Consider the following 25285-nt stretch of genomic DNA (forward strand, 5'->3'; position numbering starts at 1 on the left):
ATTAATAGCACACAGTGTTATTCTGTGCATAAGTAAACAAAAAAAGTGTTGGTGCCTCCCTGTAAACATTAATATAAGACAACAATGGGACAAGAAATATGTATCCAATATCTGTTTGCTTTTAAACATGCTATACCTTCTTGAAGAAAGAAAAGCAAATTTTAAATCATTGTTATTTCTTCACATATTTCCCTTTAAATTAATCAAGTATCTGCAACTTCCCAACAAGACGATCAAAATATGACTATAATAAAACAAAGTGATGTTTTCCAGATGATATGCTCTTTAGCAGACGTGTTTTATCTGGGTCACTCAACTGGTTAAATTCAATATTTATAGACAGACATAATCCAAGAATGTTTTCATGCTAAACCTGTTTAATATTTTGTAGTTAGTTTTTTCATAAGGCTGCATCTTATCTGCAGATGTTTTTTTTAAAGGAAAACAAATCAGCGCACCTTGACGCACTAAATAAATATCCCCTGTATTATTTCTCTCTTCTTCACTTCTCTCCAGTCCAGCGGGTGGCGCTAAAACACTTATGATTGTTTGACAAACACCATTAAACCTCAGAGGAAGAAGTTATTTTGCACTGGGCTCTCTGTTGTTCTCTTCTGATGCTGGTTTGATATAAACGGTTAGAAATGTTGTTTCTGTAAATAGAGAAATACAGTTTTTGAATCAGGTCAGTAAATCTCTGTAATATTCTCATCCTCAGGAATATCTGGAGGAGTATCATCTGAACTGAGATCTGCTGAGAAGATGATGTTTGTTAAAGAAGAGAGAGAGGAGAACATGATTGAACCAGAACCCAAACACGAGGAACCAGAACCTTTGAAAATAAAACATGAGGAACCAGAACCTTTGAAAATAAAACATGAGGAACCAGAACCTTTGAAAATAAAACACGAGGAACCAGAAACTTTGGAAATAAAACACGAGGAACCAGAAACCTGGAGAATAAAACAAGAGGAACCAGAACCTTTGAAAATAAAACACGAGGAACCAGAAACCTGGAGAATAAAACAAGAGGAACCAGAACCTTTGAAAATAAAACACGAGGAACCAGAACCTTTGAAAATAAAACACGAGGAACCAGAAACCTGGAGAATAAAACACGAGGAACCAGAAGGTTGGTGTTTATTCTTCATTCATCTTTAATGACTTTAATGGCACATTAGGCTTAAAGCTTTAAACATCTGAGCTCTGACCCGCATTACATTCTTCTGAGGTAAATTCTAGGGCAGTTTCACGCCAGACAGGGTTTAAATTAAACCAGAAGTAGGCTTAATCTAGAATAGTTAATCAAGGTTTTAAAAAATGGCTTTCTGAAACAGATTAAGTACAGAAGTCCTGGGGTCTGTACCATGAAGCTGGTTTAGCTGGCTAGCCAGGTATGTTTCAGTTTAGTTTGCACCAATCCTGGGTTTTAGGTTCCATGAAAGTGGCTTGGCTTTTAGCTGCGTTCATTGCCATAGTAACTTACACTCCACAGCAGGTTATGCTCTTAGTTAGAGATCTCAAACTGATATTGGACCAATCAGATGTAAGCAAAGTGACACATGACACATTACTCCCCCAGTTTCTCATGCTCCAAATTAAAGGTCACTAGTACTAAAAACAATTGTCTGGCCAAAACCAAAAATTTTGTTATTTTATATGATTTATATATAACTCATATATTATTATTAATCCATTACATACAAGCAATTTTAGTTGAACAGTTATTATAAATAATTTATTTGAAGTGAATGTTAATATATACAGATCGTCTGCGATATAATGCTTTAAAAATGACTACGTGTCCTTACATGTTCGAGTCTCTATCGCTGTATATTTCCAGCTATATAAACTAAAGTTTCACTTCACAGCAACATAAGTTGTTTTTTGTCCTCTTTCATGAACAAGTACTTTTTTCATTGTAAATGCATTTAAATTCATCATATTTTTCAATCTCTTGACCTTTAGCAAAACGTTTAACCAAGACTCGTGATTGGCTGTTCGCCAGTGATGTCACACATTCACGTGCACGTGCTCCACAAACTCAGGATCAAAGCCTGTGTTGACAAAGAAAGTTGAAGATCAGCATCATGGTACCAACAAATCCAGATTGGAGTGGTTTAGTTTTGTCAACTCGAAACTAATCCTGCAACTCTGAATTTGATCATCTACCATCATGGTACAGGCCCCTGGTGCCGGTCTTACACCAAATTCTGTTACCCTAGCTGTCGTCACTGTTTGGCTTGAACTGTATCACACAGGCGGATTGGGCACGCAAACAGCGTACAGGTTCAAAGCACATTGTATGAGCGCGCCAACACAGTCTGGTCGCGTGCGCCGAAAGAACTGTTCAAAACAGATTTCTTTACATCAACAAACATGGTTATTAAACACAATAAAACAAGTTTGTTTCATAAAAGAAGTTTACCAAATAAGCCAGGTTTATTTCAGGTAGTCTGACTTATTGTCACTTGATTTGATTCAAAATAAGTCAGACTAACTGAAATAAGCCTGGCTTATTTGTTAAACTTGTTTTTTGAAACAGCCCCCCAGGTCTCTGAGTGTTGTTGCCTTCTCTACCAGTTTCCGTTTCTCTGCCTTTAGTTACCAGTTATCTATCTATCAGTCTGTCTGTCTGTCTGTCTGTGTATAAAGGAAATTCTTTCACACAGAAAAACATGCAATGTGTACAAGAGCCCGACCCCATGAAGCCCTAGCTGTTCAGCGTGTCAATTTTAATCTCCCCTCCCCTGCCTTTATATTATTAGTGTTTAAAGTTTTTAAGTTAAAGGTACTGTTAACCTGATATTAACACACATTGTTTGAAAAAATAAAGCATTTCATTGCAAATTAAAGCATTGGTTTTATTCATATGTATGTAGAGTATAGAATATAGATACAGTGTTTGTAAATTTTTTACATTTGTGGTAAAAAAACAACAGCAAAAAAAAAAAAAAAAGGTGGATGGAAGGACAGATTAGTTACTTGAAATGGTTTGATTGTTGTGTCAGTAATTTTCAATTTTCAAATACATAACAATGGGGTCGCATATTCTGATGCCCTCCTTAAATTGATTAGTAGCCTGTTTTTGTGACATCAGCTTCATGAACATTGTTAAACATTTATGTTGCATACAACATGCAAAAATAGGCTACTCCGCAAACAACTGGATTGTGTTTAATCTCATGAAATTTTAAATTGGTTTAATAAGTTGAATAAACAGCATTTCTAAACATACATTCCACACAGTCACTTTAATTTAGTCACTTTAATATTTATTTAAGAAGCGGTTAAGAATTTGTACAAACTTATTCAAGAACATTCAAGAGTAGGCCTATCTACAGTACATAACACTTAAGGCTAAAACATAAGCGGAGTAAATTTTGTATAAAAAAAAATACAAAAGTAGATTTTTACCAATTTAAAAGTATTTGAAAATTAATAAATAAATACAAATAATTTAATGTAACAGTTGTACTTCATATTAGACCAAAATTCTTTCCTGGATAGGTTATACAGTAGACAAGGTTGCAAATTACCCGAGTGAACTGACGTGCTGGATATATAGGTCTGGGTCACTAAAGACCCGAATATGTAAGAGTGATTGGCGAAACATTCATGCATTTAAGGGTTAATATGTAACGTCCGTAAAGGTCACGTCCGTAACGCATTTTTATGGTGGATAAGAGCAAAGAATAGAGATGAACGCGTGGCCATAACTTGGCTTTGTACAGAAAGTTTTAAGTTAATCGCATTAATAATTTACTATAAGATATAAATCTTTAAAATTTTATGGACGTGACACAGGGCTGAGGCGTCCAGACCTCATAAATCTAGCCCTTATAAATAAATAAAAAAAATCGCTGTTTAGACTAAGTGAGTTTATTTACTTTTCAGACAGGCCTCCATCTTTCTACAAAATACTTACTGTTGGCATAAATGAAAAAATAAGTAAATCTTTGATCTCTCATTTGAAAACATGAAATACAGTGGAATGAAAATGTAATTTTACTTTAGGTGCACCCCTCATATGTGGTGGATAAACATAGCGATTTCCTTTAGATTTTTATTAAAGCACGTTAATGCAGTAAAATACAGACCTAAATGCACAAGTAAAATAGGGATTTTATTCTTTTGGTAAAAACTTTTTTTTTTTTCATGGTAATGATGACTTTTGCATGGAATTGCCCTGCTACAAAGTCAGCGCTGTACTACGATTAAATAAAATAAATATATAAATATGAAACAACTTTGTGATCAGCCAAAACAAAATTATGATCTGGAACAAATAATAGATTCATGAGACCAAAGATTACCTGTTAGATAGACCCAAAATTAATTTTATTTAAAGGGGACCTATTATGCAAAGATCACTTTTATAAGCCGTTTGAACACAGTTGTGTGGCCACAGTGTGTGAAAACAACCAGCCTATAATGTTAAAAATCCACCAACTAATTTTTTAATAAAACCAATAAATCATAAACAGTCTCTCCAAACGAGCTGTTTCAGATTCTCCCTCTGTTCACGTCACCAAGGGGAAAAAGTACCGCCCATTTGTGACGCTCTCTGTCCTATTAGCATAAACAGTCCCGAGTGAGAAGATGCAGTCCGCCATTACTGGAGTTGTTTACAATTTCAGCGCCAAAGAGGCTGTACAAGTGTTGTGTCTTGGGATGCACTAATGAACATAGGAGTCGCCACAATCTCCCCTCATCAGAGGCGAGGACACTGTGGTTAAATTTCATTTTCGAAGGAAATATCCCAGAAAAAAACGGTAACGTCCTCTATATGTTTAGGAATTAATACCAACGCTTCGTGCGCGAACGTCAGCTGCAAAGTAAGTATCGCATTTTTTTCCAAATTGCCTTTCTGAAAGAGCTTTGCACTCTGTAAGGCTAATGATGCTAAAGCTATTATTCTCTCTGTGTGTTTTCTCTGAAGCTGCCTTCAAGTGCTACCAGAATGATCGTGAATAGGAATGTGGTAGTTAAAAGGCTCACACCCTAAAAGTGGAAATTTGAACAAGCTGTACAAATGTATCTGTGGTGTATATTGAGCTAAAACTTCACATTTACACTCTATGGACATCAGAGACTTATTTTACATCTTGTAAAAAGGGGCATAATAGGTCCCCTTTAATGTTTAACCACTAGAGAGACATCAGAGTCAGCAGCAAATGTCATAAGGACTAGCCGAGTTGAGGCTGCTCTCGGCGGGATACATGAGCACTGAGCGCCTGGTGATTGACTAGAGCTCACGTCTTCGAAATCAGCAAAAAACTCATTTTCAAATAGGCACTATCTTCATAAATAAAGCACAGATTTGAGCGTTAAACAACTACTTTCTCGTCTGAATAAATCTTAAAACTACTTTTCATGGCACAATAACATTAATATTTTGAAAATTACATGGGTTTTCTCCTCCACCATTAATGCTTGCTGGTTGGTTTGAAATGCATTCTGGGATACCTGGCTGCCTCAAATTCGCACAAGTCGTCTCTTGATTAGGGTGGTCATATGTGCCATACATACGGGACATGTCCTGGCCAGGTTTTATATATTGCCTAAAACATCCAAAGTAGATTGACCAAAAACATGCAGGTATTGTACACAATCAACCAATCGTGGCACGTGAGAAGGTGAGATCTACAGAGAACGATCAAAGCGAAGCAAATACTCGCTTGTGTTTGTTCGTTTGTGTCGCTGCACAAATCATTGTATGACACCAAAGTACCGCGAGAGAAATTCGAAAGCATAAGGAGCTGTCTGCTCTGCTCTTTATAGCTCTCGTGATTATCATACAATGATCGATCTGCTCAGTGCAAACAGCCAAAACCTGGATAATTTAGGCAATACAGAAATCCTGGCAAGGACGTGTCCCGTAAAATTTGCCTGTATGGTCACCCTACTCTTGATGCATCCTTGATAAAAGGGGCGGAGGAAGAACACATCACTGCATTGACACACGTCTTGTTTGGTTTGATTGAGTCAAGCTCAAGTTCATTTCCCTTTGGTGTGGATATTTTGGGCAGGTGTAAATACAGCTATCGCACTCGGGTGCGCACCAAACAACTGTTCTGAGTCCCAGCTGAAGAGGTGGTCTCAGTCCGCTTCCAAACAAACTCTGGTATGGGTGAATGCATGAACCAGTGAATGATGACCGTAAGCCAGTGGCGTGCACCGACCTCCAGAGTGGCAGGGGCGAAATGTTGTTACAAAGACACAATCGCAGACCCGGGGTAGGGTTGTGGATTGGGCTGGGTGATGGGTTTCATCCCCCTCGGCTAGGGGTGGGCGATATGGCAAAATAACATATCAGGATTTTTTTTTTTTATATATAAATATCATGATTCTCGATTTTATCACGATTCTTTGTCATATTGTTTTTTCTATTTTGCAAGTTGTTTGAGCATTACAGACAAACTAATTTCCCTATTATAAAGTCTATATAAGTCTATAAGTCTTTCAAGGTAACAAAATATTAAAAAAGTAGTGCGGATATTTGTCAAAGTGGGTGAAGATTAAAATCTTTGTCATTATTTTATCTTTGTTATTATAAAATAGAACAAAAATACACATTACAAACACACAAGGCAAGACAAGTTTATTTATATAGCACATTTCATACACAGTGGTAATTCAAAGTGCTTTACATAAAAGAAAGTGAAATAGTCATAAAAAAAAAATCACAGCAATAAAAGCGGAATTAAAAAAAAAAATAAAAACAAGGAATTTTAAAATGATAGAAATTGATTTAAAATTAATTTAAAGCAGTTAAGAATAGAAAATGATTACATAGAATACAGTGCAGTCAGTTCGGATGTAGCACAGTGCTCATTCAACAAATGCACAGCTTAACAGATGAGTTTTGAGTCTGGATTTAAATGTGGCTAATGTTTTAGCACATCTGATCTCTTCTGGAAGCTGGTTCCAACTGTGGGCAGCATAATAGCTAAAGGCGGACTCCCCTTGTTTTGTGTGAACCCTTGGTGTTTCTAACTGACTTGATTCTAATGATCCGAGTGGTCTGTTAGGTTTATATTCAGTGAGCATATCTGCAATGTATTTGTGTCCTAGGACATTGAGTGACTTCTAAACGAGTAAAAGTACTTTAAAATCAATCCTAAATGTAACTGGAACCCAGTGTAAGGACCTGGGGACTGGTGTGATATGCTCAGATTTTCTGGTTCTAGTCAGAATCCTGGCAGCAGCGTTCTGGATGAGCTGCAGCTGTCTAATGGTCTTCTTGGGAAGGCCGGTGAGGAGACCATTACAATAATCCACCCTGTGTAACGGGGCTGACGAGACGCGAGACGTGCGGATCCATATGCAGAGCTTTATTATAAAACATGGTCATAAACAAGCAGGGTCAGACAGTGGCAAACTGGTATGGTGGAGGCAAGACAAAGCAATCCGTGGAGCAAGTGTGGGTCGACGATCAGCGAACAGCATCCAAAGGGGCAAGGCAGAGAGATAATCCAGAGACGAGAGCAATAATCCAAACGGCAGAGGCCAAGGGTAAATCTAGTAAACACGGGCAAGGTCAGACACGGCAGGAAAACAAGGCAAGACTAAGACTAGGACTATGACAATGGCTCTGTAAAGTAGCTATCGCTAGGTGAGTGATAAATGCTAACAATACTCGGCCGAGAACAAGAGCAAGTCCCAGGCTTAAATAGTGAGTGAGTGATTGTGAAATGATAATCAGGTGTGGGCGAGATAATGGTGAACAGCTGTGCATGTCGTCAGTGCAATGGATTGTGGGAAATGGAGTTCAATGTGCTGTGAGTGTAAAAGTCACTGTGGTGAACGGGTGACCTCTAGTGGTGGTTGACCGGTGGTTGAACGGGGACCTCTAGTAGCATGGACCAGATTCGTGACACCCTGCTGGTGATAAAGGCATGAACAAGTTTCTCCAAGTCTTAACTGGAAATGTTTTTGAGATAGTATGCTGATTTAGTTACTGCTTTGACTACTAAAACTAAGGTCTGTCTCCATAATCACCTCAAGATTTTTTACTTGATTTTTAGTTGTTTGACCCCTAGAGTCAAGGTATGCATTCACCTTGAGAACTTCATCTTTGTTTCCAAATGCAATGACTTCAGTTTTCTCTTTGTTTAACTGAAGAAAGTTCTGGCACATCCAACTGGTAATTTCATCAATGCATTGGCAGAGGGAGTCAATGGGGCTGTAGTCATTTGAGATAAGGCTAGATAAATCTGGGTATCATCAGCATAGCTGTGATAGGCAATTTGGTTCATCCTCATTATCTGACCAGTCGGGGAAGTCGTGGCCTAATGGTTAGAGAGTCGGACTCGTAATCGAAAGGTTGCGAGTTCGAGCCCCCGGCCGGCAGGGATTGTAGGTGAGGGGAGGGAATGTCCAGCGCTCTCTCCACCCTCAATACCACGACTGAGGTGCCCTTGAGCAAGGCACCGAACCCCCAATTGCTCCCCGGGCGCTGCAGCATGGCTGCCCACTGCTCCGGGTGTGTGTTCACGGTGTGTGTGTGTGTGTGTGTGTGTGTGTGTGCATTTGTTCACTACTCACTGCTGTGTGTGTGCACTTGGATGGGTTAAACGCAGAGCACCAATTTCGAGTATGGGTCACCATACTTGACAATACGTCACGACTTACTTACTTAGTGGGAGCATATAAAGGCTAAACATGAGCGGTGCAAGAATTGAGCCTTGTGGGACTCCGCATGTCATGGCCGTCCACTTAGACTTATGCTCTCCTGTACTCACATAATAACCTCTCCCTTCTAAGTATGACCTGAACCATTTGAGTACCATCCCAGAAAGGCCAACCCAGTTTTCCAGTTTCTCTAGAAGTATGTTATGATCGACAGTGTCAAACACAGCACTAAGATCTAATAGTACCAGCACTGAGATTTTTCCTGAATCAGAATTTAAGCGAATATCATTTATTATCTTAATGAGTGCTGTCTCTGTGCTGTGATGCGCTCGGAAACCAGATTGAAAATGGTCCAAGTATCCATTTGAGTTTGAGTTGTTCAGCTGATTAAAAACGACCTTTTCAATAATCTTACCTATGAAAGGAAGATTTGATATTGGTCTATAGTTGCTCAACATGGTGTTATCAAGATTGCGCTTTTTCAGAAGGGGCTTAACAACTGCAGTTTTCAGGGAGTTTGGAAAAGTCCCAGAAATAAGTGAGGCATTCACCTCTTCTAAGAGATCAGCTTCCAGTTAAGCACACATTTGAAAACAGATGTGGGAAGTGAGTCAAGATAGCAGGTTGACTGTACTATTTCTTCCAGAATTTTGCTATCAATTGCTTTAAAGACAGACATAGTCACTTCTTTTTGAAATTGCGGTTGAATCTGTGTGAACTCTGCATAACTTGAGGATGTGCCAATCTCCTTTCTGATATTATTGATCTTCTCAGAAAAGGAAGCAAACTCATGGCATTTGCTGTCGGAGAGCATTTCACTGGGAATCTGACTTGGGTGAGGTTGTCAGTCTCTCAACAGTCGCAAAAAGAGTGCAAGTGTTGTTTAAGTTACTGTTTATAAAGTTTGAGAAGAAGGTCTGTCTAGTTGTGGCTAGTTCCACATTGAAAGCATAAAGGCTGTCTTTATAGATGCTATAGTGAATTTCGAGTTTTGTCTTCCGCCACATCCGCTCAGCTTTTCTGCATTGTCTTTTCATGCTCTGAACTGCTGTTGATTTTCTCCAAAATGATTTTTGTCTGCCAGTCTTCTTGCTGACCTTTATCGGAGCAATATCATCAAGAACATTCTTAACTTTTGAGTTAAATGAATCCAGGAGAAGATCTACAGAGTCTGCTGAAATGTGTTAAAGATATTGCCTTCATAAATAGTGCACTAGTGTTCACATTAATGCATCTCTTTCTGACAGAGACAGATCTAGATTCAGTGGTTACAGATCAATATATCAAAGAAAATACAGAAGTGATCAGTAGGGTTGTGCCGATAGACGATTGTATCGTGTATCGACGATAGTCAGAGATATCGCCTGTGGCTGATGCCTTTGACAATAGCGATTATTATTATTATTATTATCAGGCTAGTAATACCAATTAATATTATGGCTTATTTGTTGCATTATATTTCTTTTTCCGCAATTTTACAGTGTTGCACGTTATTATAACCAATCACACACGATTGTACTGAGCTTTTGAATGCAATGGCCAATCAGAGACGTTCAGATGAGTCATTGCCGAACAGCGGAGTTCCGTTGTTCAGAGCGCGCTGACTGAATTCTGAGTTCTCTCAACATAAACAACAAAGTGCAGATGTACGTGTGATGTAAGTATAAGAGATTTATTCACCATACAGTGTAGATTCACTGATTATAACAGAAGTGATTTTAACGTGCATAAACTCATGCTTTCTGTAGCTGCTTTTTGAATAACCGAGGAAATGTAAGCATTACAATTAGTAACTTACAATGTTTCTATAAATTTTTTATGTTAAATACAAATTCAGTCATATTAAAAACATTAGGCTGCTTTTAGCCTTACGCTGGATTTGGTTCACTTTCCGTGTTGTGCTTATTTTCGACTCCCAGCCAAATTATTACCCCCCTCGTTGAAATCGCTACCTGATTGCCTAATCCTAACCCCTCCCCCACACCTAATCCTAAAACTACCAATACTAGGGGGCAGTGGCGTAACTTTGCTTTGAAAAGTGCTGGGGACACCGCACAACTCGTTTTGCTATTTGTTTATTTAATAACCGAATTTACTTGGGGACTGAGTTCAGAGTTGGAAATGCACTTAATTTTCACTTTGATGTACACATGCATCACATTCACAAATATGTCTATAAATATCCGAATAAGCAAAACGTAACATTCACAATGTCCAATTAATCTTCTCAAAAATCTCAAATAAAATATTTCAACCTTGAAACAGTATCCAAACAATACGAACATCGTAAAAAGAAAGGTACAGGATCTGTAGACTAATTATAGGGAAAGGAAACTACATATCCCATGACGCATATCGCGTATCTCGCGATAGTTTCACAACGAGACTTAATATTCATCTTTGAGGACGTTGAAAAGCTTCCGACCGGCGGAAAAATGTGTTAAATGAATGAATTAGATTATGAAGAGTGACGATTTGTAGATGGTGCTTTTCCTTTAATACATACCTTACGCAATCTATTTTTTTGTTACTGCTTAAAAGTGGTGGGGACAATATCGAGCCTGGTAAAAAGTGGTGGGGACATGTCCCACCCGTAAATTACGCCTATGCTAGGGGGGTAATAATCTGGCGGGGTCAGAATTCGGCACAACCCCGGCAATGAAACTTAAGTAAATAAATAATTAAATAAATTAGCACGATAATATCGTGTATTGGCTATTTCACAGGCTGAGTATAGGACGATATGAAAATTTAGCATATCGCCCAACACTAGTGATCAGATCACTTCTGTATTTTCAGATCACTTCTACATCCTTAATAACAATGGATGAAATGATTAGACCTCTACTAATGAGAAAATCTAGAGTGTGTCCTCGATTGTGTGTGGGTCCATGCACATGCTGACTCAGGTCAAAAGTGTTTAAAACAGTTATAATTTCTTTTGTAGTTTTGATTTCTGCATTATTTATGTGAATATTAAAATCCCCTGCAATAGCAAAACAGTCAAACTCTGAGGAAATCATTGATAACAGTTTTGTGAGCTCTTCAAGAAATGCTGGAGAATATTTTGGAGGCCTTTAAATAATGATAAACAGAATGCTCGGAGCTCCTTTCAGCACAATACCTATGTATTCAAAAGACAAATACTGACCAAATGACACTTGTTTGCATTGATAGACATCTTTAAACAGAGCAGCTACACCTCCACCTCTCCTAACAGTCCTGCAGACACTTGGACAGAAAAACAGTGTAAATTCAAGCAGAAAGTGTACTTAATCTAATTCAGTTTAATAAAATTCTGGTTGAATCCCAGTTCATGTTTTGCTTTGTTCCTAATTTGGTATAGTTATGAGTCATGCGTTGTGTATGGTTCACAAAACTGGTAATAGGACTTCCATGCAGGCAGGGTGGCCATCTAATATTATCTGTTCTGTAAACTTAAAGGTGCATTTTTGATTCTGGTATGTTCTTAAACTGAAAGCCAGCAAAATTACTAACAAATACCACAGGTATATTTTTCTAATTTATTTGCCAAATGTAGAAGACAAAGGAACTCCTGCAAGTGTGCAAAGTTATAACGTGTGTAATGTGGACGGAAAAAAATTAACAATCCTGCAAGATTGCCTCTGTAACACAAAATAATACCATTTCATGAAAACTGGTAAAGAATAGAACAAGTTCATAACACATTAAAATAACCTGTCATCATACTATTAAATTTAAAGATCATACATCGTGAATGAAATAACATTTGTAACGTGGACAAATAAAATGAGTAATTCTGCTGAATAGTGTCCTGCGGTCCTGGAATGCTAAAACAACTTCAAACAAGTCAGCAACTTTGAATGGGTTATGTCCCGTTATGGTAACAGGTCCATAAAAGATCCACATGGGATGAACACACTCAATGTCGTCTCTCCTTGGCCACGAGAATGAGTTGCATGCCGGGTCTTTGTGTAGAAACTTGAACTTCACGTGAGGGACGTCAACACCTTCACAGAGACAGTGATCTGTTACTCTTCCTATGTAATAGGCACGGTCATAATACACAGCATAATAGTCGTCCTGCTTGAAGTCTGAACCTGAAAGGCAAAAAACAGGATATCAGAAAAAATTACTTTTTGCAATTATATGAGTACCTATTTATGAACCATATACATGATTAAAGAGGTAGTGATTTCACTGCTACATCTGTACAGCTGCATGTTTGCAAAGGATATGTATGAGTTATGACTAATTATTTTTTAACACTTGAAATTTATAATTATGTGTTTAATTATATGCTCTGAACACCACAGCAAACTTAATTTACAGAATAGCTGTTTCATTTCTTGAATACACTTCTTAAATTAAGAATCTGAAATCTGAATGATGACTGTAGTCTCCATGTTCATGTCAATTACAAGATAAGGATATTATCTTCTCTATGATAGGCTGCAATTTACATAGCCTGATTTACAGAATATGATGCTGCATGAATGGTGGCCTACAAAGTATTTGGAAAAGTTTTTTTGATTTCATATTAGGCCTGCCGGTGTGTTCCTTTTAAAATAATGAATATAGGCTACTTCAGACATTTACACATCATTTATTAGGCATGATGTGCTAAATATGATTAGGAGAAATAATACACAAGACTATAGGCTATTGCTGAGCTGTGGCTGTTGGCTACACTTGCACTCAGGAAATAGTTTGACTCTTGACTGGTCAATTAAGTGAGGTAACGCTGAATCGCATGATAGACTAATCGACCAATACAGGCAAGGAAATGAACATAAATTCACTGTACGCTCTAGCTGCCAACAAACTGAGCTCCGGTGGAATTGAAAGTAAACTCGTGCATCGCCTGAGGCCTATATAATTTGGACATGATGAAGATACACTTGACAGGCTGTGAAGCTTCATTTTACCACAAAGCTAATGTTTAAACTAGCTTTATTGTGTGCCGTCAGTGCGGAAAATCAGCGTGTGTTCCTTAACATTATAGCCCAGTTCACTGTTGTTTAAAAACCTATGAGATTAACGCCGACAGTTTATTCTAATGGCATAAGTGAGATTGTGTTAACGCACTATTAACGTGTTAACTTCGACAGCCTAAGCTATATTCTTACGAACATTGGACAAAAAAAAATCATAAAAAAAAAAAAAAAAACGAAAAATGTAATTGACGATGTTGACTTTCATGAACAGCTTATTGAGTAAAAAATACTCAGAAAACAACGTTCAAAGTTGGACAGACTGAATTTACGAACAAGATGTGCAGAATCTGTCAAAATTTATAAAACCACCATTCATGCATGCTCTTTCACGATGAACACGATGCCGCTTTCGGTCCGAGACCACTAGCAATCATCCGACTTGCACACTCTTTTATCCTTTCTCACCACAATGATCCTATTTAATGTTTACTTAACCAAAGTTTACCACGTTCGTATCATTTTAATGTTCGTAAACTTTTGGACAGAAGCCACAAACTTACCCACTGTTATATATGCTGCAGGACACAGAGGTAGGTCTTAACACAGTGACTTTTATTGACAGCTTTGGTGCAGAGGATTCGTGTAGCTGGGTGCGTGAGGTGAGGATTCTCAAGTAGTCGTGCGTTGTATCTCGTGTTGTGATTCTGATTGTGGTTTCGTGTTTCCCAGGAGCGAGGAGCAGAGCCGACGATAAGGACAGGAACACAGGAGACACTGACCACAGCGGCAGACGATCTGAGTACAGGAGAGACAACGTGGTGGAGAACAGGAGGGAAGTACAAAAGGTAAGTATTCAGAGGTTATACTCATCGAGCGAAGAACGTAGGAGTTGAGTCCACACAGGATTAACGAGATCGGACAATCCTAGTGGCTGTGGTGTGTGCTTTTATATGGTCCTGATGACAGTGGTGATAAGGAGCAGGTGCGCATGATTAGTAAAAAGGTGCAGGTGAAAGTGATCATGACGCTGGAGACAGGCCATTCTGTGACATTACCTCCCCCTCCCGTAACAAAATACCGGGGAGGGGGGTGGGCGCCCTGGATGTCGGTGGAGGAGAAGGACACTGGGGAGGCATCCAGGGCGGAACCAGAGACTTCGGGAGACCATGGCGGATCAGGGGACTCGGGAGGCCATGGCGGATCCGGGGACACGGGAGACCTTGGCAAGACTGGCGATTCGGGACGCCATGGCGGGACAGTAGTTGCTGGAGGCCATGGTGGGTCTGGATGCTCGGGCAGCCATGGTGGGACAGGAGATTTGGGAGAAACTGGCGATTCTGGACGCCATGGCGGGACAGGAGGTTCGGGAGACCTTGGCGAGATTGGCAATTCGGGACGCCATGGCGGGACAGGATGTTCAGGAGGCCATGGTGGGACAGGAGGTTCGGGAAGTCCTGGTGGGACTGAATACTCGGGAGGCCATGGTGAGACAAGGAAATCGGGTGGCCATGGCAGGACTGGAGACTCGAGAGACCATGGCGGATCAAGAGACTCGGGAGGTCTTGGCGGGACTGGAGACTCGGATGACCATGGCGGATCAGGAGATTTGGGAGGCCATGGTGGGACTGGAGACTCGAGGGACCATGGCGGATCAAGAGACTCGGAGGTCTTGGCGGGACTGGAGACCTGGATGGCCATGGCGGATCAGGGAGCCCGGATGGCCATGGTGGGTCAGGGAGCTTGGATGACCGTGGTGAATCTGAGAGCTTGGATGGCCATGGCGGATCAGGGAGCTTGGATGACCATGGTGAATCTGAGAGCTTGGATGGCCATGGCGGATCAGGGAGCTTGGATGACCATGGAGAATCTGAGAGCTTGGATGGCCCTGGCGGATCAGAGAGCTTGGATGACCATGGAGAATCAGGGAGCTCGGATGGCCCTGGCGGATCAGGGAGCTCTGTGGCCTTGATCTTAGGTCTGGCTACACAGGCTGTGGTTATGTGGTCCCTCTCCAAACTTATCCCGGGGAAGTCTCCCTTAAGGGACCATACTGGGGAAGTGGATCTTATGTGGCGTTCAGGAGGAGAGGACACAGGAGGAACGGGCTCTGTGGGGCGCTCTGGAGGAGCAGGCAATTGAGGGCGCTCGGGAGGAGCGGGTCTTTGGAGACGTTCAGGCGGAGCGGGCCCTGTGGGAGGCTCAGGAGGAGCGGGTCCTGTGGGAGGCTCAGGAGGAGCGGACTCTGTGGGGCGCTCTGGAGGAGCGGACTCTTGGGGGCGCTCTTGCAGCGCGGACATTTGAGGGCGCACGGGAGGTGCGGAGCTGGACTGAACCAGCGGAGACGAAGGAGAGCTGGACGGGCCTAGCGGAGACGCAGGAGGGCGCTCTTGCAGCGCAGACACTTGAGGGCGCACGGGAGGCGCGGAGCTGGACAGAACCAGCGGAGACGAAGGAGAGCTGGACGGCCCCAGCGGAGACGCAGGAGGACACTCTTGCAGCGCGGACACTTGAGGGCGCACGGGAGGCGCGGAGCTGGACAGAACCAGCGGAGACGAAGGAGAGCTGGACGGGACCAGCGGAGACGCAGGAGGGCGCTCTTGCAGTACGGACACTTGAGGGCGCTCTTGCAGCGCGGACACTTGAGGGCGCTCTTGCAGCGCGGATACTTGAGGGCGCTCTCGTAGCGCGGACACTTGGCGGCGCTCCAAGAGCGCAGATCCCCGAGGATCAGGAACGGCACCCCTGGCTGTGGTTTGAGAACTGGATTCTCGGGGTTCGGGATCGGCACTCCTGGCCGAGGCTTGCGAACTGGATTCTCGGGGCGCTCTGACAGCGCGGATTCGAACACGGCAAGCGGGGACTTCTCTTTCCCTGGCGGGCTCCCCGTATTTTCGGGCAGCGTCCTTGCCTTGGCCGTGACCGGCGACGGGTTTGAGAGACTAGGGTCAGATGTTACGCATGGGTCTAATACTTTAGACCCCAGGTCAGCGCTGTTGGAGACCCATTTCCGGGCATGCGGGAACACCAAAGGATGTGGGCTGCTGGTCTGGCATAGGGAAAGAGGGTTACCGCTGTCTCTAGGGAGCTCAGGAGACGTTGAGCTAGACGGAACCAGCGGAGAAACAGGAGAGTACTTGCGAGGAACAGGCACTAGAGGGCACTGGCGAGGAGCAGGCACTGGAGTCCAAGACATTCCCTCATCAATTAACAGCACTCCTACCGGCAACTGAATTCCCTCTGTCAGCGGCTCGGGGTGAGCCGTAGTAGGCAGCGGAACCAGCTTCGCCGTGGACGGCGTAACGTTCATCACCTTTTGCGGCGGTATCCTCTTCGCCACGGGTGGAACATTCGTCGCCTTGTACGGCGGTTTCCTCTTCGCCAAGGGCGAATACATCATCGCCCCGGACGGCAGGTTGGTTCTGGATCGGGGCTGGACACTCTCCAGACACCAGAGGATTCCCTCCCTCCAGCTGAGTCCGGTGGTGTCGGGGAGGTCTACAGGGCGATGGTAATTCGCCCCGATCCAGAACAAGGAGTTCAAGAACTCCCTCGCAAACTCGTCCAGCGGTAGATCTCGGTCGGCCAGGGCAATGATGCGATCCGCGATCTCCATCTTACGGTATAGGTCCGATCTTCTGTTATATATGCTGCAGGACACAGAGGTAGATGTTAAAACAGTGACTTTTATTGACAGCTTTGGTGCAGAGGATTCGTGTAGCTGGGTGCGTGAGGTGAAGATTCTCAAGTAGTCGTGCGTTGTATCTCGTGTTGTGATTCTCATTGTGGTTTCGTGTTTTCCAGGAGCGAGGAGCAGAGCCGACGATAAGGACAGGAACACAGGAGACACTGACCACAGCGGCGGACGATCTGAGTACAGGAGAGACAACGGGGTGGAGAACAGGAGGTAAGTACAAAAGGTAAGTATTCAGAGGTTATACTCATCGAGCGAAGTCCGTAGGAGTTGAGTCCACACAGGATTAACGAGATCGGACAATCCTAGTGGCTGTGGTGCTTTTATATGGTCCTGATGACGGTGGTGATAAGGAGCAGGTGCGCATGATTAGTAAAAAGGTGCAGGTGAAAGTGATCACGCTGGAGACAGGCCATTCTGTGACACCCACATTCATCGAAATCCATGAAATCCTGTTAACTCTTCCTCCCACGCAGAGCGATTGTGACCTAGACAATCTTATTTCTGACATGAGAACCGTTGAGACATTAGGAGATGGAAATTCAGCGTCAGAATAAAATGTACGAGCATTATGATTTTTGGACAGAAAATCCATGTCGTTCCAAACCCGTTAAAGCTTCCTTCATCTTTGTAACGCAATTTAAGATATTTTAGATAAAAAACCGGGAGGCTGAGGAGACGAATTGTTGAATAACGTCGTTATTTTAGTTTTCTTCATGAACAAAGTATTCTCGTTGCTTCATAACATTCAAATTGAACCACTGATGACAGATGACTATTTTGACGATGTCTTTCATACTTTTCTGTGCCTTGACAGTGCAATTTACGATGCAGTCAATGAGAGAGTCACAAGCCTCCCGTACGGTGTACATTTTAGGACATCCTCAGACCTCAGTCATAAAATTAAACGGTGTCGTGCCTCAGACTGAAAGGCTTCAGGTCTCAGGAAAAACAACATCAGGTCTCATACAATTAGGCATCAGGCAAAACGGACTTAGATTAAAAGGCATCAGATTAAAAGGCATCAGGCAAAACGGACTCAGATTAAAAGGCATCAGATTAAAAGGCATCAGGCGAAACGGACTCAGATTAAAAGACATCAGGCGAAACGGACTCAGGTAGAGTATGACGTGTCGCGCTGCCCCGCCCCGCGCCGCCCCATTAGTTTAACATTTAACTGAAACTGTTAGAATATATCAGGAGCGGCTTACCTCCTTCCGCCATCCTCAACCATTCCACACCACTTGTTTTGAACCGCGTGCGTGTGACGTCACATGGGGCGGGGCAGCGCGACACGTCACACTCTACCTGAGTCCGTTTCGCCTGATGCCTTTTAATCTGATGCCTTTTAATCTGAGTCCGTTTCGCCTGATGCCTTTTAATCTGATGCCTTTTAATCTGAGTCCGTTTTGCCTGATGCCTAATTGTATGAGACCTGATGTTGTTTTTCCTGAGACCTGAAGCCTTTCAGTCTGAGGCACGACACCGTTTAATTTTATGACTGAGGTCTGAGGATGTCCTAAAATGTACACCTGAAGCCTTTCAGTCTGAGGCACGACACCGTTTAATTTTATGACTGAGGTCTGAGGATGTCTTAATAATTTTATGACTGAGGTCTGCGGATGTCCTAAAATGTACACCGTACTCCCGGTTTTCATCCAAAATATCTTAAATTGTGTTTTGAAGACGAATTAAGCTTTTTCAGGTTTGGAACGACATGGGGGTAAGTGATTAATAACAACATTTTTATTTTGGGGTTGAGTAACCCTTTAATAGTTATCCTTATAGAAACATTGGATTGTGTCTATAATGTACCTCATTCATGAAAAGTTTCAGGGAAGTATCATTTATAAAATTGCATCAAAAGGAACAACATTTTGTATAGAAATTGTCTTTACAGGGTTCACTTTTATGTACTTTCATATTTCTCTGTTTTTTTGTTTTGTTTTTGTTTTTCAAGCTACAGACAAATAAACTGTTTCACGAGTTCACACTTACATATAATAAATAGAATAAAATGAATGCGTATTTGGCGTGCTGTCCGAGGGGAGGGCTCCGAGCTCAGAATTTTGGCCTGAACCCAGAGTACCCCCCTAAAGGTTAGGACAGGAATAGTTGTAAGTGTGGAGAAAGGGTGGGGGAGGGATGCTGGAAAACTGCCAACGAACAGAGGTAAGTCTGCTATGTATATATACACATGCCTCTTATCTTGTCAACTGGGTTGATTACTGATTGTTCTCCTCTCGTGTTAATTAGGTTAATTATCTTAACGTGCTCTTCCCAAACTTTGTTAATAAAACATAATTTTGATTTTATTTTAGATTTTATTGAAGAAAACGAGGAGAATGAAGAATTGAATGAAGATGAGGAGAAAAATCATGTAAAAACTGAAGAAAAACCTTTGAGCTGCTCTCAAACCAAACAGAAAGATTTAAAGAAAAGAGGAGCCAAGAAATCTTTTGCCTGCACTCAGTGTGGAAAGAGTTTGACTAGAAAATATAGTCTTGAGTGTCACATGAGAGTTCATACTGCAGAGAAGCTGTTCACTTGTGATCAGTGCGGGAAGAGTTTCACACGATCAGCACACCTTAAGAAACACATGAACATCCACACTGAAGAGAAACCGTACTCATGTGATCAATGTGATCAAATATTTTTGAATGCTTCAGTCCTAAAGAAGCACCTGACCGTTCATACAAAGGAGAAGCTGTATTCATGTCATTTGTGTGGAAAGAGTTTTTCACATTTTTCAATTTTTAAAGAACATCAGAAAATACATACTGGTGTGAGAGAGTACAAGTGCTTTGAGTGTGAAGAGACTTTTACTACAGTGACCTTTTTAAAAATGCATGAGAGGATTCACACTGGAGAAAAACCTTATAAGTGTTCGCACTGTGACGAGAGATTCAGTCATTCATCAAATCTGAAAACACATGAGAGATTACACACTGGAGAGAAACCTTTTAAGTGTTCACACTGTGACGAGAGATTCAGTCATTCATCAAATCTGAAAAGACACGAGAGGTTCCACACTGGAGAGAAACCTTTTAAGTGTTCACACTGTGACAAGAGATTCATTCAGTCAGGAGCTCTGAAAACACATGAGAGGATTCACACTGGAGAGAAACCTTTTAAGTGTTCATACTGTGATGAGAGATTCAGGGATTCATCAAATCTGAAAAGACACAAGAGGATCCACACTGGAGAGAAACCTTATAAGTGTTCAGAGTGTGACGAGGGATTCAGTCAGTTATCAGCTCTGAAACTACACAAGAGGATCCACACTGGAGAGAAACCTTATAAGTGTTCACACTGTGATGAGAGATTCAGTAGGTCAACAAATCTGAAAACACATGAGAGGATCCACACTGGAGAGAAACCATATCACTGCACTGAATGTGGGAAGCGTTTCAGTCATTCATCTGCTCTACACAGACATACAAAAAAATATCACAGTGAGGTCACAGAAACGCGTTGAGCTGTATACTTAAAAATTGTGTACTATATTGGCGTTTAGTTCAGACGGATCAGGCGTTTTGGGAGCCTGAAAATGCTATTTTTTTAAACCGGGTCCCAGAGTGGATAAATCTGAAAATGACACCTTTGCGTTTTGTGTGTTTTATCTGTATATGTTGTGAAACGATGATGTCAACACCCCACGTCTTTACCCTAGTCAGACACCGTTACGTCAAATAACGGCAAAAACAATAGCGGACTACATGCTTGTGTTCATGCTGCAGAAGCCTATTAGCTTTACTAACTTTACTAGCTTTTTTTCTTGTTGTGTTGGGTTTGTATACAGCACGCAAGGTTTATGCACATGCTCCAAGTCTTCTTCTCTGTTTTTAGTGTGTCTCTGTGACAGAATTACAGCGCCACATATTGGTCTGTCATGAATGCTACATCATTTTGAGTCAGTTTCAGTGGTTTTGTGTGTATGCACATATTTCTTGAGACAACGCTGTTACGGAAGAACAAGAAAATAAAAGATTGGATAGAGAAAGCTGGCTTCATGTGGATGAGCCCTAAACAGATCATCTTCAGATCCAGCTCTTTCAGATCTGATGTGGCCTTCTCATCAAATGCTACACAATAATGCATCAAGCAGTAAAATATCATCTGGATAAATCTGTCATGACCAGTCATAACAAGCGACATGACAAAGAAACATTATCTAAAGTTTTCACACTGACTAAAGTTCATCTTCATCATCTAAACCAGCAGATTCAACTGTGAGATTCAGATCAACTCAAAGATGGACTTCCTCCCTAAAGAACAATGTCAAAAAGTTTTATTCCTGTATACCATTTTGCTTTATGATATAAATCATATCATTGTGTTTTCTTATGAATTTCATATTATGTACAATTGTCTTACTTATAATGCATGTGTATCACTTGTAGTTTGCTTACTTGTAGATGCTTTTTACAAACTGTTCTTGTTCAGGTCACTTTTGCAATATTGTTCTTCACTGTTGTTTTTAAAAGGAGTTATTCTTCCACATAAGATGTATTTAGGAAATGCATATGCTAGATACACTGTCATGACGCTTTGCAACTGATCCTTCTGTGCTTCTCTTGTAAGTAGGAATGAATACCTGAACCCGGTATTAAACGAGCTCTGGGGCTAAATTACGAAAGACTGTAGCATCAAAAAGCAATTGATAACTGTTCTTCTTTTGGTGCTGGGTAAATTAAGGAAATACACTTACAGTTTATTCTTGCTACATAAATATCAAGCTAACTGTATCTTGCCAGCCGTTTCTACATGTAATAATATCAAGACATTCATCACTGATGCGTTTTTGTTATTTTGCAATCCAGAAGCGATCTCTTGTACTTTAGGGCTGTGAGATTAATCTCATTTTATTTTCGATTGAATAGGACTTCTAAGGATTATGAAAACAAGTTGTTTGAGTTGTTTGATGTGTGGTGATGACTTTATGGCCGCTGCGTGCATGTGTCTGTTAAGTCCATGTGACTGTAGTAATCCATTATTATAAGTTTACATCACTGATCTATAACAAAGAACTGGATTGCTGATGACATCATAGAAGTAAAGCGAAGCCACTGCACCGCCATATTGTTATTCACTAGTATTCTCATATATTCTATTGAATTAACAGTGAATCTTACGATCTTAATGAGAAAACATCAACCAACGAAGTCAGTGTTTTTATATCTGAAGGTTTCTTGTACATTCTAATAATGCAAACGTGCTACATGTAAAAGCTTATTTGTTTAATGTTGAGAATTTCCCCTGCCTATTAAAAAAAATTAGTATGTTAAAGTAGCGAACATCAGATGAACACGATGAACAAATGTATTACAAATGACAAAGTGCTTTTTCTGAAATCTGAATAAAATTTTATACTTTCTTTGTGCACATACCTTTATTCACCTTGTATAATTATTCTCCCTTTATGTAATTATGTTGTTATTGTCACATTTGAGTTCCTGTTCGGTTTAGTTCATCATGCTCTCCTTTGTTCCTTGCTCGTTTTGTTTCCATGGTTACTAATGAATTGAGTTCTCTGTTCAGGTGCTGCTCGTTTAGTTCTCGTTTGCTTGCTCTATTAGGCCCCGTCCACACGAAGACGGGTTTCTCTGTATACGCATACATTTTTTACCATATAGGCGTTTCGTCCACACGAAACCGGCGTTTTCGAAGAGTGAAACCGATCATACAAAAATGGCAAAAATGATGACCACACAATTTGGCATGTTTCACTGCATCATTATCACAAATGAAACAACTGACTCTAAGCAACTATGCAATATGCTTGCACATTTTTTTTTAAATTAAGAGTTAAGATGTCAGATTTCCTAGGCTGCTACTATTGACTTTCCAGCTGACCGCCAAACCATATTGCAAACACAAGCCACTTTTATGAGGATTGTGGGTTTTCTTGGAGTTATTGGAGCCATTGATGGAACTCATGCTCACATCATTGCTCCAACTCTAAATGAGGAGACACAATTTGATCATCGGAGGGATTCCGGATTCCGGAGCTCTCAACCCACGTGCGACCGAACCAAGAATGAGCTCCTCGATGAGTGTCAGCAGCGTCCTTTTAAAGACCCCGCCCCGACTAGGCAACCAATGGCTGCTTACATCCCATGATTGGAGAACCTGTTTTGGATTAGAGAAATCAAAAAAAGAAAAAGAACACAAGCAATAGAAAACAAACTAACACAGGTCGTAACAGAAGTCTTGCCTTTAGTGAGTGTGCCTTATAAGCGGCAATGTTCACTCCCTCTGTTTCTTCCACAGTTTTTTTGAAAAGCAAATTCAGCTTTGACAGTCGAAGCACTTCACGTTGTTTTAACAGCCTCTCCTCAATGACTGTTTTGCAGAAGTGCTTGTATCCATTTTCATATATGTTTGTTTCTGTTCTCTCAATTTTGTGTGTGGTCAGGTACCGGGTATAAATTCGATAGCAGGTGAAGTGATACCGTGCTTCACTAGCCACCAAGTCCCTGTCTTGGATATGGAGAAGGAGAGACTCATCCCTTCTCCCTTCAGCGGCGAGTAGCAATTTCCCGGCATGGAGTGTTTCACACTGTGTTAGCTTTTCTTTTACCCTTTTCCTGCTGTGTGTCTGAACCTTGTACTTCTCATGTTTGCAAATAATGCATTGTACTGGAAGCAGGTGTGGGGCCCGCTTGGACGTGTAGAGATCACTCAGAGCCAGTGTTTTAACTGGAGTTGCCTCACCATCCTCTGCCTCTACCACTAAAAGTGCAAAACAATAGATTTAGGTTCTGCACCCTTCCTCACATCACTGATTAAAGAAAAATGGTTTGTAATTTTCAGCAGGGGAAAACTTATGCTCCATATATTGGTTCCACCTATTCCCTTAACATGCGTAATAAACCAGTTTCACAGCGTTCAGGTGTCCGGCCTTGTTAATGATGCCATAATTGGAAAGGTAAATTTTTGCAGGGTGTTTTTATTATATTACTGTTAATTAATTGTATTTATCTATATTAAGTTGGCTTGAAGTTTCTATATCTATTCTAACTGGTTGGACTTAGTTTTCCTAAAAATGACGACTAAAACTCTGGAAAATCTCAAAATCTTGCAGAATGTTCAAATTGAGCCAAGGCTACGGTGGCCCAGTAGAGGTCTGCACGGGCTTTAAACTGAAGCCCGAACCCGGCCCGTACCCGCGATCATTTAACCCGACCCGACCCGACAAATACATTTACATGTTAAGCCCGAACCCGACCCGAACCCGAGGTTATCTAACATCTGACTAATTAAAAATTAACCTCAAAACATAACATGCTAAATGGGGGATATTTAGCATAAAAAATGTATTGTCAGAATGTCGTCTCTCAGTTGTTGAATGTCGCGCAGACGTTGCCACAGCGTAAATGTGTTTGCTCAGTCTGATCTCATGAAAGCGCGAATACCACGAATTGTATCTGTAGTGCTTATGATACGCAGTTTTCGTGTGCATATGATACGCACTTTATGGGGTGTAATAGGCACGCACTCCGCACCCCTAATCCTAACCAAGGGGTTTACAGCTACGTAGCATATGCATGCAAAAAACATTTTTGGTGTATAAATGGCACTAGAAATTAATTTGTGGTATAGATATGCACTTTCATGAGATCGTGTTTCATAATCTGCTACTGGGTCGGCCCTCTGTCAAATTTTAAAACCCAGTGCGGCCCTTGAGCCAAAAAGTTTGCCCACCCCTGGGCTACACAGACCACAGACACACAGGTAGAGCCTGTGTGTCTGTGGTCTGTGTAGCAGATGCACATTGCACATCTGCACACGCAACTTTCTCTCTCGCGCGTGCCGGTCACCACAACACTGCAAGCAGGCAAAGCACACGGCACGCAAACTATATATAGCCTATTTAGTTTTTCTTAGTTACAAACCCGAACCCGACGCTGTTCAATAAACATTAACCCGAACCCGACCCGAAACCCGCACATTTTTCGGGACCCGTCAGGCTCGGGTCGGGTAGCAGACTTCTATGGCCCAGTAGTGCCCAACACAAACTCAAATCTAAACTCCC

General features: G+C 41.3%; 1 protein-coding gene across 1 annotated transcript; it reads left to right on the plus strand.

Annotated features, from left to right (window-relative positions):
* The first annotated feature begins 571 nt into the window (after positions 1-571).
* On the plus strand, positions 572-22635 carry LOC306861214 (uncharacterized protein). The gene is made up of 3 exons (XM_079403361.1): positions 572-637; positions 719-1132; positions 19569-22635. Exons 2-3 carry the CDS (start codon positions 763-765, stop codon positions 20723-20725), a joined length of 1527 nt encoding a protein of 508 aa, XP_079259487.1. The 5' UTR covers positions 572-637; positions 719-762; the 3' UTR covers positions 20726-22635.
* Positions 22636-25285: the final 2650 nt, after the last annotated feature.

This window comes from Barbus barbus (assembly GCF_936440315.1).
Source record: "Barbus barbus genome assembly, chromosome: 42".
In the NCBI taxonomy this organism is placed as follows: domain Eukaryota; kingdom Metazoa; phylum Chordata; class Actinopteri; order Cypriniformes; family Cyprinidae; genus Barbus; species Barbus barbus.

Excerpts from the sequence above, each read along its gene's own strand:
- LOC306861214 (XM_079403361.1), top strand. The coding sequence starts at position 763 with ATGATGTTTGTTAAAGAAGAGAGAGAGGAGAACATGATTGAACCAGAA. Across the intron at positions 1,133-19,568 it reads AAAACACGAGGAACCAGAAG|ATTTTATTGAAGAAAACGAG; the intron begins GTTGGTGTTTAT and ends ATTTTATTTTAG.